General features: G+C 43.9%; 1 protein-coding gene across 25 annotated transcripts in view; it reads left to right on the top strand.

The window, feature by feature from the left end:
* C2CD3 (C2 domain containing 3 centriole elongation regulator) overlaps positions 1 to 18,592 on the top strand; it is a 119,001-nt gene that overhangs the window by 49,986 nt on the left and 50,423 nt on the right. For 20 of the 25 annotated variants that reach the window (XR_014814559.1, XR_014814551.1, XR_014814549.1 and 17 more), the window contains 8 exons: positions 1,088 to 1,334; positions 3,633 to 3,813; positions 5,155 to 5,338; positions 6,436 to 6,608; positions 8,971 to 9,094; positions 11,318 to 11,586; positions 12,810 to 12,899; positions 16,819 to 17,421. Coding sequence is in view for 8 of the 25 variants with exons in the window: in XM_084975141.1 (XP_084831267.1) it covers positions 1,088 to 1,334; positions 3,633 to 3,813; positions 5,155 to 5,338; positions 6,436 to 6,608; positions 8,971 to 9,094; positions 11,318 to 11,586; positions 12,810 to 12,899; positions 16,819 to 17,421 (1,871 nt within the window). In the remaining 17 variants the exon portion in view is untranslated. Of the gene's footprint in view, positions 1 to 1,087; positions 1,335 to 3,632; positions 3,814 to 5,154; positions 5,339 to 6,435; positions 6,609 to 8,970; positions 9,095 to 9,241; positions 10,481 to 11,317; positions 11,587 to 12,809; positions 12,900 to 16,818; positions 17,422 to 18,592 lie in introns of those variants that run through there. The other 5 variants (XR_014814562.1, XR_014814564.1, XR_014814565.1 and 2 more) reach the window with 2 other exon arrangements.

The following is an 18,592-nucleotide window of genomic DNA, read 5'->3' as shown; positions in this document are numbered from 1 at the left end:
GTGCCGTGTTTGACACGGTACGAAGAGCGCTGCTGAGGGTGCTGTCTCACGGAACAACGGGAGATTGTCATCATCCCCGTTTACCAGGGAGGAAGCGTGTCGGTTCACTTGGAGAAGTCAGCCTTTCCGGCTGTCTTTTCATCCTCTCTGACACGAGGTGGTGCGAGATCCCCCGTCTCCCTCTTGGAGCAACCGTGAGGCTCCAGTGAGAAATAGACAGGTAGGCCTTGGGTGAACAGCTCAGTAATTCTGTGCCAGTAGCACGGGCAAGGAGTTCTGCTGGAATCGGGGAAGTTGTGGTCAGCGCTAGGCTTTGGGGTTTTTTTTCCCCTTTTTTGTTGTGCTACTATTCTGGTCTGCTGTTCCCCTGTCCTTCTCATTTCCTTAGACTCCATTCTTTGTTGAGAAAACATAAAAAACAGTAGCTACCAGTTACCAAGCCCTTAGCATGTTGGTATTTTATATCTGACATCTCACCTGAGTCCTCACAACAGCCCTTTGATGGATTTTACAGTTGAGGAAACAGACGTTTAAAAGTTATGTTGATTATTTTGACTCATAGAGCAAGTAAGAGGCAGATCTAAGGTTTAGCGTGGTGTGATGAAGAGCATTTGGACTTGGTTCTCATCTGTTCATAGCGGGTGATGGCAGCCCTTGCAGTGTTAGAAGGATTATAGAAGCCTTATGAAGTGCTCACCACGTAGTAAGTGCTCACTCAGTCCATGGCAGATATTGTCGGTGATTTTACTCCAAACTTTCTGCCAGACTCCGGAGTCTATACTTTTTCTAGTTGATCACACTGTCTACCTCTGAAATAATGCTGTTTGGCAAGCTTCGGGCCCACGATGCTACAGAGATGAGGCAGACGCATTCTTGGCCCTCAGACTGCTACACTTGGAACTTGGCTGCCTGGTCATTTTTATTTGATGGATTATAGATGGAGTCATGGTTTTCCAAACCACTGTTACTTCTCTATTTGTAGATCCGTTTTTAACAAACTGAGAAAATGAGCCGAGTAAGAAATGCAGCAACTCTGTGCCATGACTAATGACTGTTATTTGCTTATGCACAATTTCTCTCCCTTTAGAGACCCTAAGATTTCTCGCCTGCTGCTTGATGCTCAGTATCCAGTTGTTGCTGTCGACAGCTATATGCCTGTGATTGACGTGTTCTCAGGCCACCAAAGTGGGAGTCTTCGAGTCCTTTTAGCTATGGGCTCTTCAGAGCAGATAACAGCAGTGCAGAGGTTAAAGAATGAAGAAGGAACATTTCCGCCCTTCAGCCCCAGGCCAGCCCGTTTCCTGGACCAGCCATCTGTGCCGTCTGTTTCTATGGTAGTTACTAAACACTTAGTTTTTTTCAAGTGCTATAATCTTATTTAAAGGTTTGCAGGGTGATGTTTTAATACATGTATATGTTGAGAAATGACTGCCTCAATCAAGCTAATTAACATATCCATCATTTTACCCAGTTACCTTTTGTGTGTGTTTGGTGAATATACTTAAGATCTACTCTCTTAGCAAATTTCAAACATTATCATCTCATTTTATCTTGCATGTTTTAATGAAACCATTACCCAGATTCTTATTTCATTAGTGAAAGACTCAACGAAAGAACATCCTTGCATTCCAGTACTTGCTGCAGATCAAAGGCGTCGTCTTTCTTTCATGGTTTAAATGGATATATGTGTCCCTCGAAGCTCCTTGAATTTATAAAGAACATGTAACCAGGTCTTAATTTTCTAATTTACTAACCTAACTGCTTTAAAAAAAATTGACATGAACTTAAATCTGCTTTAAAAAAAAATAGTCTCAATGAAAAAAAAAAAGATAATCTGGAGAAAAAAGTTGTGAGGAGTTGAGAGGGATCCTAAATGTAGACCAGCAAAATCTTGCTCTGTGTCTTGATAAAAGTCCATATGGTAAGTTAAATTGAAGTTCCTTGCTTTTCTACTAATAATGTACAGGTCATTTTTTGGTGTACAGAGCTGTGCAGTCGAGAAAGCACCGTGACGAACTTTATTGTGTGTATTTCCCTAACAGCCACAGGAGATGGGTCATCGTCATTCTCTTTTTTAGACGATGAAACAAAAGCAGAGCGCTTCTGTTACTGATCAGGGCACACGGCTGAGAATGGGAGCGCTGCTACTGAGACAGGGGTGTTCTAAGTCCACTGTCTCAGGTCCTCCTGTATCTCGCATTTGATGTCTTTACCAGCATAGCCAAGCTCAGTCTCCACACCTTTTAAGTATTTTTTTTTTTTTTATCTGAATCTGAAGGAAAAATACAGTGTCCCTGACAGAGAAAAAATTGCTAGGAAAGTATCTATTAATAGGTTGTAGTTTGTTATGGGCGCTAAACTTTTCTGTTATATATTTGTGTCTGTCACTTGATAATAGTGGTGATCTTTTAAAAATGACATAAAAGCACAAATAAAAAATATCTAATATTCACAAGTCGTATTTAGGTGTCATATAGCCCTCACATTGCAATGTAGATTCTGATTTTTTTTTTAATTTCACCCTAAATTTTTAAAAATGTTACTGTGAGCGCAAAAGAGGTCCTTAAAAGGTTAGATAGCTCCAATTGTTTTTCTTTCTACACTCAATAATCCCTCATCCCATCCAGCATCTACAGAACTGAATTTCTAAATTACTGTAATACTGTTTGGCTAAATTAAGCAACTGCTGTAATTAAGAGGTTTGTTTTTGTTTGTTTGTTTGTTTTCCCATATCTTTCTTCACTGGGGAATCAAACTGCAAGTTTTCTGTTTTCCTACGGAAATTTTTTAAGCAGCTCTCACTGGCGTATGCTTTTAGATATCAAGGCAGAGACCTAGTGCAATCTCTCTTCCACATTTTTTGAATTAATAGCTAGAATGTGAAACACGTATAAATCATGTAGTCTGACCCTTTTCTGATTCCTGAATTCCCCATTGAATACTCCCAGTAATCAGTTCTCTAGTGTCTGCTGAGGTTGTCTGAAATAGAGGAAAAGAACATTGGCTCTGGAGTCAGACCACCTGAGTTGAAACTCTGGTTCAGCTGTTACTCGCTATGCCTGTCAGATGAGCTGATGTAAGTGACAGACGCGTAGTAAATTATAAACACATCATCAGTTGTTATTAGTGGAAGTACCTTCAGGAACAGTGGACTCACGACTGCCCCAAGTAGTCCTCACCATGAATAAACAGTCTCCAGGTTGTTTCTGACTTCATTAAAAATAATAATTATGTAAATTATAGCTATTTGTTTCAAATATGTATTCTTTATCCTTTTAAGGGAATAGCCCTCTAAGTGTACAAAGACACAGAAATAGATGTTAAATTTTATCAGATGCCTTTTTGGCCTTTACTGAGATGGTCATTTTTTTCCCTTCCTCTGTTAATGCACTGGGCTATATGTATGTATTCCCTAATACTGATCCAGTTTCGCAGTCTAGAGTAAATGCAGCCTGACCTGAGTACAGGGACCAGTTGTGAAGCAGATACAATGAAAATTAAGTGTCTGTTTTAGAACCAGCTAATTAGTTATACTCATTTCTGCCTCTCTTCTCAGACTTCATAGAGAAGCAGGAACACTCCCGTACAAGCGACTCTTTAAAGCTCACCCGTATCTCTGTTTCATTTAATAGGCAGGGGACCAAGGAAATGGATTGATGGAGCATCACTTTGAACTCCGAGTGGACAAGGTGAAAGGGCTCGCCCCTCTTCAGGCAGCGGTCTGGGGAGAAGCAGACTGTTACGTCCAGTACTACTTCCCGGTTCAAGACCCGCAGGCCGGGGCGCCGAAAGGACCAGAGTTCCCCGAAAGCGGTACTGCGCCGCCTCGTTCTCGCGTGGCTCTTTTATTGAATGTATTTAGGAACTGCTTTTTTTCTGGGTGAAGTTTGCATTCCTGAGTATTTCTAGTCTTACTGGGCAGTAAGTTTTAACTGTGCTTAAATTGTTTCTTGTAACTTTTAAATTTTTTTTTTTCAAATTTATGGAAAAGTTGCAAAAATAGTGCAAAGAACTTCTTTATACCCTTTATCTAGGTCCATCAGTTATTTATATTTTGCCTCATTTTATGTCATTGACGTGACTCATCGCTCTTATCGTCCGTAAACATATGGTTGATTTTCACTATCCACAGTAGCTATATTCTGTAAAATCATCAAGAGCACTGAATTAAGAGAATCAAACCGTTGCCTCTGGGGAGTACACATACCCATCACACGTACATCATAATCTCAAATCCTAAAGCACCTTGTCCTAGTAGATCCTGTTGTGAGGTTCAGAGCCTGCCCCACTGGCAAGCGCCAAGGTTGGCATTCAAACCCTGCCCAACTGGCCCCAGACCCAGAGCTTCTGCACTGTACTGCGGTGTCTGTCCCTTGCCATCTCCGTCTTCTGGTCATCTCAGAGCTAAAACAAGGAGGTGGAGTGTTGCCTTGTTTGATCTCAATGAGCACGTTGGGTGACTCGAATTTTCTGCCATTCTGAGCATGTACGTGAATAGCTGTGAACGTGCTCACTGGTTTTGAGGTTCAAATAAGGGACTTGTATCCAGGAGACATAAAGACCTCTTCAAATCAGTGGTAAAAAGACAATTCCGTTTAAAAATGGGCAAAGCCTCTGAAGAGAAGCTTCTTTAAAGATTTACAACTGGTCAGTAAGCTCATGAAAAGATGGTTGATTTAACATCATTAGTCACTTGGGGGATGAAGCCCAAAACCACGACACATACCACTTCGTACTCACTGAGATGGCTATAATCCAGAAAACAAAAACAGACTAACAAGTGTTGCTAAAGAAGTGAAGAAACTAGAACCTTCACGTATTGTCCACCAGCAAAGAGATCTCTTTCTTCCATTTTATCACGGCACGTCGGGACCATAGCTGCCAGGGAAGTGGACCTCGGTAGGAATAATAACAGTCAGAAGACAGAGATTGTGGTTTCAGGTCTTTGACCTAGTAGCTTTGGGTTCACCGTGTGACCTCAAGGTATCCATACCCTCATCTGTGCAGTAGCAGAAATAATACCTGCTTTGTTTTCTTCACAGGAGTGTTGTGAGGATAAAATTGAATACTCCTGGGTATTAGCATACTGTCCTACTGAATAAAACACCCTCAGTGACGTGTCACGTAATTGTGAACTGCTTTTCTTTTCCAAAGGCCTCTCTCTGAAGCCTTTCAGATCTGCAGCCACCCTGTGTGTTCCAGACCCCGTCTTTAACAGTGAGCACCATCACTCCCTCCTGTTGCCAAGAGACGTTCCGGTGCAGAGGGTCCTTCTCAGCGCCTTCTCTGCGCTCGGGCTCGGACCTGGAGGTGGAGTCCAGTTTGAAATCTGGTGCAGGTACAGTGTGGAGAACCCAGTGTGCCCAGGAAAGAAGCAGGGGTGTAGAGCATCCTTACCTTAGTGAGCCCTGGTGGAGTTGTAAAGAAGCCAGACAGCACCTCCTGCCCAGCTTCATAGTATCTCCAACTGATCATGACTCTTCCAGATTTTACTGAAATCAGTTAAGTTATTAGGCTCTTGGGAGCAGTTTTATTCTATACTTAGGCCTAACCACTAGTTACATTTGGAAGGGAAGTTTTAGTTTTATCTCCTTTTGTCACTTAAATGTATCAGTCACCTTTTTTTCCTACTCCTCTTTCTGCGTTATGGAGTTTAGGCCCTCATCATATCATGCCTCGGTTGCTGTCATAGCCTCGTAACTGGTCTCCCCACTTCTAGATTCATTTCTCATAGTCTTTTCTCGCAACCACCAGAAGAGAAGCCTTTGTAAATGAAAATCTGCTCATGTAACAGACGTGGGCAGATTTCTGGGAAAGGTAATGGCACGAATGCAGATGGTTAACCTTTCCCTGTGCCTCTCCACTCCCAAGATGATGCCTGGGAGGGTGTAAAGATGAAAGGAGAGGAAACAGCTTCAGGAACAGAACTAAGGAAGAGTGCTATCCACTTGCCAGAAACTTTTCCTAAATACGGTCAGGCGGAAATTATTTGACTTACAGCTTTATGATCTAAGAGTGGAACGTTTTAACATGAGATGGAAATAGAGTCGGTTCGAACAGACCCTCAGCACCCCTCCCAATTCCTATGGCCCGAAACCATAGGAGAGATTAGGACTGCCTCACTTAGAACCAGTTATGCTGCAGGATGGATGCTTTCAGCAGCAGCTATTCCCAAGGGCCCAAGCCAGACGCAGATTCTGCAAACAGAAGGCCTGTGAGAAGCGAGGCTTTGTGCTTTTAAACACAGGCTATAATTTATGGGGTTCCTCCTCCAGGTAATGGGCAGTTAATCCAGCCAGACATAACCACAGCTGTATACCAGAGAATAGTCGGGCTCCAAAGATAACTAGACACTGAAAGCTGATCCCCAGGCCGACGGAATCATCCATCCCTCTAATTCTTCCAACTGACAGCTTGTGCTTTTGTGGCTTGCAGATACTATTATCCTAATGTGAGAGACCAGATGGTCGCCCGGGGAACCCTGCCGTTGTCGAGGATCTGTGCCCTTGTAACCATGCAGCACCGTGAGGATGTGGGAGCACAGTCCTTCAATCTCCCGTTAGCCTCCAGGCTAGAGGATAAGAGCGACCCAAGGAGCCAGTTGTCAGGTAGCTGGAGACTTGTGTAGCTTCCCCTTTCAAAGGCAGCATGTGTAAATATCCCTTTGCTCTCTGAATGAGTAATTCTTCACATTTTGTGGTACTTATCCTTTTAAGAATCTGGTAAAAAAAAAAAAAAAAACCTGAGACACCTTCTCTTGGAAAATGAGTGTGGAATATACGCTGCAAATTTTGCGTATAATTTTAGAAAAGTCCTAGTTGTATAGACTGTAAGTGTTGCTTATCTCATTTTCCCTTGAACTTCATCATAGCATAAATCCTAAGTCCTACATAGTGTACTCAAAAGAATCATTATTCTAAGGTAACATGATGTGGGATTGGGAGAATACAGTCAGCGTGAACTGGGAATTCACTCTAAGGGAGGAGGCAGGATTTAAAGTCAGAAGAGATGAGGTAGAATTTGCAGTTTTGAACTATATCCATATGGTTGCAGCAAGACGACCTACCCTCAGATACATCACCCATAACCAGAACTAGCTTCTTCAGTCAAATTACTATTCCCACTTGCTGGAGAGTGTCTGCCCAGACCAAAGGCTTTATCTTACTGTGATTAAGATGGAGTTGTTCCTGTCTGGAATCTGATATATGGCACAAATGAACCTTTCCACAGAAAAGAAACTCATGGACTTGGAGGACAGCCAAGAGGCAGGGGGAGGGAGCGGGATGGATTGGAAGTCTGGGGTTAATAGATGCAGACTATTGCATTTGGAATGGATAAGCAGTAAGATCCTGCTGTAAAGCGCTGGGAACTATATCTAGTCACTTGCGATGGAGCAGGATGGAGGATAATGTGAGAAAGAGAATGTATGTATGTATGTGTGACCGGGTCACTTTGCTCCAGAGTCGAAAATTGACAGAACACTATAAACCAACTATAATGGAAAAAGTAAAAATCGGGAGTTCCCGTTGTGGCACAGTGGTTAACGAATCCGACTAAGAACCATGAGGTTGCGGGTTTGATCCCTGGCCTTGCTCAGTGGGTTAAGGATCCGGCATTGCCATGAGCTGTGGTGTAGGTTGCAGACGCGGCTCGGATCCCATGTTGCTGTGGCTCTGGTGTAGGCCTGTGGCTACAGTTCCAATTCGACCCCTAGGCTGGAAACCTCCATATGCCGAGGGAATGGCCCAAAAAATGGCAAAAAGACAAAAAAAAAAAAAAATCAAACATGAGGGCTAACCCATATCCACCAATGCTATCAGTTCTATATGTAAAAAAAAAAAGAAAAAGTAAAAATCATTTAAAAATAAATTAATTTAAAAGATTTTTTAAAAAAAAGATTGAGTTGTTGCACCTGACCCTCAGTGATCAGCTTTTTCTGTTGTTCCATAGAACTTTCCCTTGGAAGGAGAAAAAGCTTTCCCTGAACTATGATAGAATAATTTTTATGAAAAGATGGCATGTTAAGTGTAATAGGGTGATAGAAATATGAATGTAAAAACCTTAAAAAGGAGTTCCCGTCGTGGCGCAGTGGTTAACGAATCCGACTAGGAACCATGAGGTTGCGGGTTCGGTCCCTGCCCTTACTCAGTGGGTTAACGATCTGGCGTTGCCGTGAGCTGTGATGTAGGTTGCAGATGCGGCTCGGATCCCGCGTTGCTGTGGCTCTGGCGTAGGCCGGGGGCTACAGCTCCGATTCAACCCCTAGCCTGGGAACCTCCATATGCCGCGGGAGCGGCCCAAGAAATAGCAACAACAACAACAAAAGACAAAAAGACAAAAAAAAAAAAAAAAAACCTTAAAAAAGGAGAAAGGTTGGAGTCCATCTCAAGTCTATAAAAATAATTGGGAGTTTAATAAATCTGAAATTAAGTTCAGCCTCTGAGAGTTGTATGATCTTGGCAAGCAGTTGAATCTCTGAACCATCGTTTCTTATAAAGTGAAAATAGTCACTTCTGCCTCTGTTAATCCTCAAGTACAATATTATATGATTCTGGGAGTTCCCCTCGTGGCTCAGTGGTTAAGAAATCTGACTAGAAACCATGAGGTTTCGGGTTCGATCCCTGGCCTCGCTCAATGGGTTAAGGATCCGGCATTGCCATGAGCTGTGGTGTAGGTTGCAGACGCAGCTCGGATCCCGCGTTGCTGTGGCTCTGGCGTAGGCCGGTGGCTACAGCTCCGATTCAACCCCTAGCCTGGGAACCTCCATATGTCGCAAGAGCGGCCCAAGAAAATGGCAAAAAGACAAAAAAAGAGTGACTCTGACTATAGATAGTTGTACTGCTAAGGCCCCTTATTATTAGGATTATAGTGTTTATCCTCTTCCTTCCTGATCAGGACTCGGGGTTTGGTGAGAGAGAGAGTATTTCAACCAACCCTCTTATCATTTTCCCTTTTGTGCTCATTCCTCAGGTTTACTGGATGTGGACCTAAGGTACAGACGTACTCCAAGGTCGGCAGAGGGAGTTCCTGCTGCCCGAGCTGTCTCCATCTCGGTCCATATCATCAGAGCCTGTGGTTTGCAGGCAGCAGCCAAGTAAGTCCACCTTAGAAAAGCAATTCTCAAACCACACCTTTTCCCACCTCTCTCCACGTGATATATGATGCTTGAATAGCATAAAACTTTATGTGTTCAGTTTCCAGTTTATTAACCATACCTCTGCTCTTTTCTTTTTCTCTTAAGAATACATATAAGACTCTAGGTGAGGGAGTTCCCACTGTGGCTCACTGGAAACAAACCTGACTAGTATCCATGAGGATGCAGGTTGGATCCTTGGCCTTGCTCAGCGGGTTAAGGATTCAGCATTGCCCTGAACTGCAGTGTAGGTCACAGACGTGGCTCGGATCTGGCATTGCTGTGGCTGTGTGGCTGTGTCCAGTGGCTGCAGCTCCTGTTTGACCCCTAGCCTGAGAACTTCGTATGCTGCAAGTGTGGCCCTAAAAAGACTAAAAATAAAAAAAGAATATAGGCGAATAAATCACTTGCAAGTTTCGCTTTTTTAACTGCTTCTAGCAACTTAGTTCCTTGACCTTGTCCAACGATTTCTACCCTCTACCTCTTATTCGCAAGATCGGACCCTCTGCCCACACCCCGAGCCGGGACCAGTCACTACAACCCCTCTGTTGTCTCATGTTCAGCTCTGAGCACCACCTCCTGCTTTTCTAGCCCACACCCCTTAGTTTTTTCTCTTTACAGAAGCCAGTGGTCTTACAAAAACACTAATCAGATCTTGACACGCATCCACTTAAAACCCACAAAATGCCTTTCCATCTCATTCAGAGTAAAAGTTAAGAGTTTTAAAATGGCTGTCAGGGAGTTCCCATGTGGCTCAGCGATCATAAGCCTGACTAGGAACCCTGAGGTTCGATCCCTGGCCTCGCTCAGTGCTGTGAGCTGTGGTATAGGTCGCAGATGTGGCTCAGACCCTGTGTGGCTGTGGTGTATGCCAGCAGCTGTAGCTCCGACTGGACCCCTAGCCTGGGAAGCTCCATATGCCAATGTTGCAACCCTAAAAAGCAAAAAAACTAAAAGATAAAATAGCTGTCAGGGGTTCTCTGGTGGCCTAGTGGTTAAGGATTTGGTGTTGTCACTGCTGGGGCTCAGGTTCGATCCCTGGCCCGGAAACTTGTGCATGTGACAGGTGTAGTCATAAATAAATTAGTACGTACCTGTGTACATATGGCTCTCAGACTCACAGCCCTGATCTGACCCCGTTATCTTTATCACTAAATTCTTCAAATAGACTTTTTCGATAACTGTCCGAGATCATCTTAGTGTTAATGAGACACCAGAGCGGTTTTTAATTATGTTCTCCCACATATTCAAACTTGCGATGGTTTCTTATTGTCAGTAGGAGTGGTCTCCTCATTTTAATTGTACATTCCTATTACTAAAAAATAAAAATTTAGCATACTGTCTAAATGTGCTTGTACTTATTCATTTTGAGTCATCTTCAGGTACTACTGTACTGATGCGTTATGTACACTCTAAAATATGCCATGGAGTAGTAAAACTTTAATATACCAGATGGCAGCTCTAAAAGTTTTTCGTATTTTCTTCCTGTGCCCAGATAGTTTACCCTGTGAACCCCGAGTCGTACTCCCTCCACCTCAGGGTGCTGGTCCACAGGATAAGGTTCAACCTGCTTGTTCAACGTGGCATTCAAGGCCCTTGAAAATATGTTCATCTGAGTCTTAAAAGGAGAATAGGAGTTATCAAAATGCCCAAGAGAGCTGAAAATTATTCTGGTCAAAGAGCAGAACATACGCAGAGGCAGTGGAGCCATGGCACTTGTGGGTGTGGAACCTGTTCAGGCTGAGACCCAGCCCAGGTCAGAACTCTTAGATATGATGTTAAATTCGCTGATGTTTAGTTGGCAGAGAAGGGTTTCGAATTTTAATACTCAGTAGATTTCAGAGAGTGAATAGTGGAGAAGAAACGTGGTAGATTCTTTCTCAGGGGATTCCTGGGGAAGGTCCGATTGGATGGCAGACAGTTTGTTGAGTCCCACATTTGGTCCGTGTACAAAGGAGTGTCCTTGGAGTGTCACTCGAGTAGCAGGCGAACGTCGTCGCCCCACACACATAAACTGTGATACCTGGATTACTAAGAGCCCAGCGTGGCACCGCCAAAAGCGAGACAGGGAACACACGGTGGGTCAGTGTTCTTGGCGGCGGCGTGGAAATGCTGCTGATTTCTAGGCAGTCAGGCGGATTTCTGGTGTTACCTCCTTCTCATTCCCCCCCTTCTCCCCTCCAGGGCTTTGGCTGAGCAGGAACCTGCTCTACAGTTTAGCGCCACAGTCGGGGTCAATGCCTTTGTCACCACTCATCTCTCCTTCCTGCCCAAGGGAGAGCAGCGCCAAACCCGCCCTGTGGCCTGTTCCTTCTGCCCGGAGTTCTCCCATCACAGTGAGTTCTCGTGTGACTTGGTAACGCAGCACCTCGGTGGAGAGGCCTGTCTCCTGGCAGAGCTCTTGGAGTTTGCAGAAGTTACTTTTGCTGTTTATCATGAAGATACCAGGTCAGGTGAGCACCAAATGACTCACAGCCAGAATTAAACGGGCTCTGTTTTGAATGGAGTAGCCCTTCCTTAGGAAGTAGGTGCTGAGGTGTTGAGGGCTGAGGAATTGTATTCTCAATAATGTACTTTTGAAGGGTACAACAAAAATAAGTCAGATATATAGAGAGTGTGTTTTGTGTGTGTTTTTTTAATTTTTATTGGAATATAGTTGATTTAAAATGTTGTGCTAGTTTCAGGTATACAGCGAAGTGAATCAGTTATACATGTAAACATACGTCCGTTCCTTTTCAGATTCTTTTCCTATCTAGGTTACTAGAGTATTGAGTAGATTTCCCTGCGCTATGCAGTAGGGCCTTCTTAACGAGTGTGTTTGAGAGAATGGAGAGAGAGAGCACATGTGTCGAAATGGTAGTGGGCGAATCTTGATGAAAGGTATATGGGAGTTCATGGTAATATTCTTATAAGTTTTCTGTGTGCCTGAATTTTTCAAAATAAAATGATTTGTGTGTGTGTGTGTGCATGCGCACACATGATAAGTGATTTGATTAAAATGATTTGGAAGGAGTTCCCATTGTGGCTCAGTGGTAACGAACCCAACTAGGATGCAGGTTCGATCCCTGGCCTCGCTCAGTGGGTTAAGGATCCGGCGTTGCTGTGAGCTGTGGTATAGGTCACAGGCACGGTTCAGATCCCACATGACTGTGGCTGTGGCGTAGGCCAACAGCTGTAGCTCTGATTCGACCCCTAGCCTGGGAACTTCCATGTGCCGCAGGTGTGGCCCTAAAAAGAAAAAAAAAATTTTTTTTTAGAGAGCATTCAGGTTTTGACTGGAGCAAGTTTTTTGGGCTTTTTTTGTTTTTTGTTTTGCTTTTTAGGGCTGCACTAGCGGCATATGGAGGTTCCTAGGCTAGGGGTCGAATTGGAGATACAGCTGCCAGCCTACACCACAGCCATAGCAACACAGGATCTGAGCCGCATCTGTGACCTACACCACAGCTCACAGCAGCACCAGATCCTCAACCCACTGAGTGAGGCCAGGGATTGAACGTGCAACCTCATGGTTCCTAGTCAGGTTCATTTCTGCTGCACCACGACGGGAACTCCTAATGCATCTTCTATCACTGAAATTCACTGAATATAAACGGAGGGTTCTATGGATATATTGTAAACACAAGGCCTTTGGTCAGTAGACCACCAAATCATTTGTCTTTTTTGTTTGATTTAACAGCCAGTGATATAACCAGTATCCACTCATTCAGAGATTATCTACTTGGAGTAGTAAAGATTCCAACAAAAGAGCTGCTGATGAAGAGATCTGGTAGGGATCCTGGATTATCACTTTCTAATCCCACCCTTGCCCACACACTTCCTTGCAGGAGATCATTTTGTCTGGCTCTCTTGCAAAGTATGCAAAAGAAAACCTGACCGCTTAACACATGCTTCTGAATTCTCCCAAATCCCACATAGGTTTTCTCAAAAACATTTCAAGTCCTTTGCTCATCATTTCGCATGTCTTCTAATAAGGCAGAGAAGCTCAAAACATTGTGCTGTCATCTCACTACAGGAAAGATGATGAGATGAGTCTTCTGATAATGAATATGGCAATATGATCGCATTATATAGCACTCTTAACAATATTTTCAGATTTGTTTTTTTGTTTTGTTTTGTTTTTTTAGGGCCACACACGCGGCATATGGAAGTTCCCCAAATCGGGGTCAAATTGGAGCTCTAGCTGCTGGCCTACATCACAGCCACAGCAGCACCGGATCCCTAACCCACTGAGCAAGCCAAGGATTGAACCCTCATCCTCATGGATACTCGTTGGGTTTGTTACAACTGAGCCACAACAGGAACTCCCACTAGTTGGATTCTTAGCCCACTGAGCCACAGCAGGAACTCAGATCTTGGTTGAGCCTCATGATACGCTTATTGATGGGTAACCCATTAGACAGATGAGGAAACTTAGGCTCACCGAAGATAAGTGATTTGCCAAAACCACACAGCTAGGTAGGGTAGAGTACTGGAAATCAAAGCCACATTCTCCCATTCTTTTTCTCTCTACTCTCCTCTCTGGCTGAAGAAGAAATAAGGACATTAGTGAGGTGAAAGGTCCACAAGAAGGCATAACCAGCCACAGAGGCAGTCTGGAAATACTGGTCCCGGCCTACTTTTTACTCACCCAGTGACCTCGACCTCTCTGAGCCGTGGTTTTTTCTTTTTCCCAATTTTGATTTACAGTGTTATACCAGTTTCTTCTGTACAGCAGTCATTCAGACATGCATATATATAGATACACACACACACACACACACGCATTCTTTTTTTATATTATTTTCTATCATGGCCTATCCCAGGAGATTGGGTAGAGTTCCCTGTGCTATACAGTAGAACCTTGTTGCTCATCCATTCTGTTAGGTTTGGGGCTTTTAGTGGGGACGGGGGTTGTTTCTGTTTTGTTTTGTTTTGGGTCGCTCCCACGGCATGCAAAATTCCTGGGCCAGGGGTCAAACCCATGCCACAGTAGCGATCCAAGCCACTGCAGAGACACCACCAGATCTTTAACCCACTGCTTCTTCATTCTAAATGTAATGGTGTGGATATACTAACCCCACACTTCCAGTCCATCCTGTTCCCTCTCCCCTCCCCTTTGGCAGCCCACTTTTCCTCTCCTATGGATGAGAGTGTTAATCCTGACAAGTCAGTGACTAGGCAGGACTCCATGGATACAGAATATATTTCATAGGGTATGTAAAGTACCTGACGCATGGTAGGCGCTCAGTAAATGTTAGTTTTCTTTTTCTTGCCCATCTTCCTCCCTAAGATTATATAATATAGTTTCCAAAACTTTATCACACATTTCCCAAACTTAATTGTGAATTTAAATTTGAGCAATACTCTAATAAACGGGTACTGTGTGCCTGCCAGAGAAAAGTCTCTTAAACTTGATGTAGGGTTCAGATCTCACTTCTGTCACTTTTGTGATCTAGAACAAGTCACTTCATCTCTCAGATCCATAGTTTCTTCACCTGTAAAAATGGAAATAATGAAATCTTATTTGCAAGGTTATTGAAGCATTCAGTGAAATTACACCTGTGAAGGATCTTGGGCACATAGGACACCTCAGTTTCCTTCCTTCTGAAACTTGCTGCTGCGTGTGTCAGGGCATAGCGGCACCATCTGGGAAATCCCATCTCTCCAAATTAAATTTAAGCCCTTGGAAATAAACCTTTTGGACTCTTTGGGATGTATCATTTGTCTTCATCTTCAGAGTTATTTTAAAGTGAACATTCTGTTTTGTTTCCCCCCCTGCCAGTAACCTCAATTATAAAATCATAGAACAAAAGGAACAATCCAATCCAGGAGTTCAGTGCTGAAATGACGTGAAATTTTTTTGTGTGTTTGTGCAGTTTTCTGGGGATAACTTTGATTAGAGCCAGAGGGACCTGTGACCAGAAAATGTTAAGAACCACTAGGTTGTGAGGAAGTTAATACCCAGTGGTGAGAAGTTAGGAAAGACAGAGCCATAAGTGCTTAGTTTGACCGTGTCAAGAGGAGGCTTAGAGAGCAACTCCTCCTTTTACAGATGAAAAATGGGAAGGCCCAGAAAAATTAAATACCTTTTCCTAAAGTCACGCTACCTTTAAGTGACTTGACAAATTAACCCCAATAAGTCTAAATCGTCTCATCTATAATTTTAATTAATAAAACCTTTCTCAGAAAATTGCTGTGAATATTATACCAACCCACCTGTTTTACGTAATTGGGAAATCCAAAAGGCTCAGAAAAATCAAGTTTTTTATTAGCTCATTAAGCAGCCAAATCTGACCTCAACTGACATGAGACTTTTTTTTTTTTTTTTTTTTTTTTTTGTCTTTTTACCATTTCTTGGGCCGCTCCCACAGCATATGGAGGTTCCCAGACTAGGGGTCTAATCGTCGGAACTCTAGCTGCTGGTCTACGCCAAAGCCACAGCAACGCGGGATCTGAGCCGCGTTTGCAACCCACACCACAGCTCAGGGCCACACCGGATCCCTAACCCACTGAGCAAGGCCGGGGATCGAACCCACAACCTCATGGTTCCTAGTCGGATTCATTAACTACTGCGCCACAATGGGAACTCGGACATGAGACTCTTTAGTCTTTATTTTCTGACTTAGGTCACTGCCTGATTATATAAAGTTTTTTTGAACTACATCGTGCCCATTTGTTTTCATATTGTCTGTGTGTAGTTTCACACCAGAAAAGCACAGTTGAGTAGTTGCAGCAGAGACCATATGGCCCAAAAGCCTAAAATACTTTACTATCCCAGCTTTTACAGAATAAGTTTACCAACCCCTCACTTAGGAGCCCACTGACTAGTACATAATATTCAATTTATATATCACTGAAAGTTTTTAAATTCAGGACAAATCTGACCCTAAGGGTTTCAGGTAAGGCTCTGTGAACCTATGGTAGGTGGTTGTAGACTTGAAAGCCAGCTGGACCTGGGTTCAGATCCTGGCTCTGCTACCCGGTAGCTGTAATAACTGGGGCAGGTCTCTGAGGTCCATTTTCACATCTGTACAATAGGGATTATTATCCCGTCTAATCCTCACAGGGTTATCAGGAGAATTAAATGAAGTAATTAATATGTGTAAAGTGTAGGAGAATTTTAACACATAGTAGATATAGATACTCAGTGACGAGTAGCTATTATTTTAAGTTGTTATTTTGAAATCGAGTGCCTGCTCCCTGGTATGTGTTTGCTAAGTGGCAGTTCCCTTGGCGAAAGACTCAGGATTAGACCCCAGACTCCTGACTTCTTGTCCCATGCCTTCTCCTTGTACTCCTGGTACCGTGATAATATTTCGCATTTTTTATTCTCTTTAAAAGCTCTTCCGAAACCATTATCTCATTTGACAATCATAATAACTTTTCCTGGCAGACAAAATCAACACTAATTTTCTCATCTGTCAGTGAAGGAAATAAGGCTAAAAGAAATGATGGTTTACTCAGACTAAACCACTGGTTTTGGATGAGCCAAGGAGCAAATGCAGGTCTTCCAACTCCTGGCCTTTGTGCTTCTCATGGCCCAGTCTCACTGCCTTTCAGTGGTCGCATAAAGCAAACTCCAGGGCATTGTGGGTGTATGTTTTCTGTTCTGTCTTGGGCCAGGGTGATGGTGGCATCAGGGTGGGAAGTAGGTAAGTCTTTACTTTTCAAACCGCAGGTGAAAAATCTTTCTTTTCCCTCCCAAGGGATCTCAGGATGGTATCCTATCCTGCTACCAGAAGAGGGGGCCCTACCTCATGGCTTGGAGCTCCTGCACAAGGTGGTGGGTGGTCTGGAGCTTTCCGTCTCCTTCACCCGTCCGGGAGACAGAGAGCGGGTGTTGGAAGCCGCTGAGCCGTTGGGCTGGACCTTTGAGAATCATCTGAAGGACCTCGTCAAGGTGGGGGACGCGGAGCCAGCCACCGTCACCATCTCCACCCCGAGGCTCTGGCTGCCCGTGCATTGCGTGCTGCTGGCCGGCCAGAAGCACTTGCATAAGGATACCTACTGCTACCTCCGCTACAAGCTCTATGATCATGACGGCTTTTGGACCCCTCTCAGGAAGCCTAAGGAATCTGCAAACAGAAAGCAGGTCATGGTTACTTTTAAGGCATCCAAAAGAGCAGAAGTCACGCGGAGCCCGTCGCTGCTGTGGTACTTCAGGGAGGAGCGGTTAGAGATCCAGGTGTGGCGAGCTTATGGCAATGACAGTGTGGAGAGGCCCCACCAGACCGACAGCTGGGTGGGCTCAGCCTACGTGGACCTGGCCAGACTTGGGGAGAGGTCGGCAAGGACGCTGACCGTCAGTGGTAAGTGAGGAGCCAGCCTCCACTCTGGAGGTTTGCGCAGCTGCCACCGTGACAAGCACCGTGCGGGACACCCTCTCAGACGTTACTTTATTTATCCTCCCAGCAATCTCGTAAGATAGGTGTCAAACCTATTTTTTAAGATGTGAAAACGGAGGCTCAGAGGGCTGGGACAGCTGCCCAGGGTCCCATGCTGGGAAGTAATGATTTCTGTTATTGCACGTTGAAACATTAATAGTAATGCAGTAATGCTTCTTGTCACTAAGGAGATTTTAGAAAGAAGGAAATCTGGCTGCTTTAAAAGGGCATTATCTAGGCAGTGCCCTGTTGGCTCAGCATGTTAAGGATTCGTTCGGTATTGTCACTACTGTGGCGAGGGTTTGATTCCTGGCCCAAGAACGTCCACATGTCGTGGGCACTGCCGGAAAAAGGTGGGGGGACTTATCTAGCGACAGTATACCTTAATGAGGTCACCGCAGACCTAAGAACTGGCTCTGAGCAAGGAGCCCTTAGCGTTCATCCACATTCATCAGATTGTTGCACCTAACACAGTGCCTAGAACATTGTAAGCACTCTGTTAATATGTGTAAAATAAAAATGAGTAAATTTAGGGGACTGCATTTAACCACATGTGTAAGAGTCTTGCGATAATCTAGAACGTTTGTTTTTTAAATACACTGAAAATGTACCTGCTAATGAGATGAGGATATCCTTTCTGTCTGGTCAGCACATCTTAAGAGTCATAAAATCTCCATGTACTAAACTGATTCACAAGGGAGAAAGGGGCGGGAAAAGGCAACAGTTTGCAAGTGGCATTATGGGTGCTTTTCTTTCAAACATTTGTTCAGTGCTTGCTGTTTGTCCTTGGCCCAGGGGACTCAAAGGTGAGTCAGAAATAGTTAACGATCTAATGGGGAGTCGAGTAGTAAATAAACAATTACAGTGAGGGGTAAAGACTATTTAAAATGTAATCTCAGTAGCATTTTGGGAGCACAGGGACACAGCATCTCTTTGGTTGAAGGAATACATCTCAGTAGAAGTGGTGCTTGACCTGAGTTTCAAAGGATTTAGGAGTAAGTCAAGAAAAAAGCAAAAGAAGCATTTTCTAAACAGGAACAGTGTGGGCAAAGGCACAGAGAGGTGAAGCAGTTCGATACATTGTAGACGCTGTAAG

The sequence above is a fragment of the Sus scrofa genome, chromosome 9, assembly GCF_054392235.1.
Source record: "Sus scrofa isolate SSC_HxYL_T2T_F1_AM1 chromosome 9, Sscrofa_HxYL_maternal_Yorkshire_Landrace_v2.0, whole genome shotgun sequence".
NCBI lineage: Eukaryota > Metazoa > Chordata > Mammalia > Artiodactyla > Suidae > Sus > Sus scrofa.
Note: the sequence above shows the minus strand (reverse complement) of the source record. Positions and strands in the feature narration are given on the sequence as shown.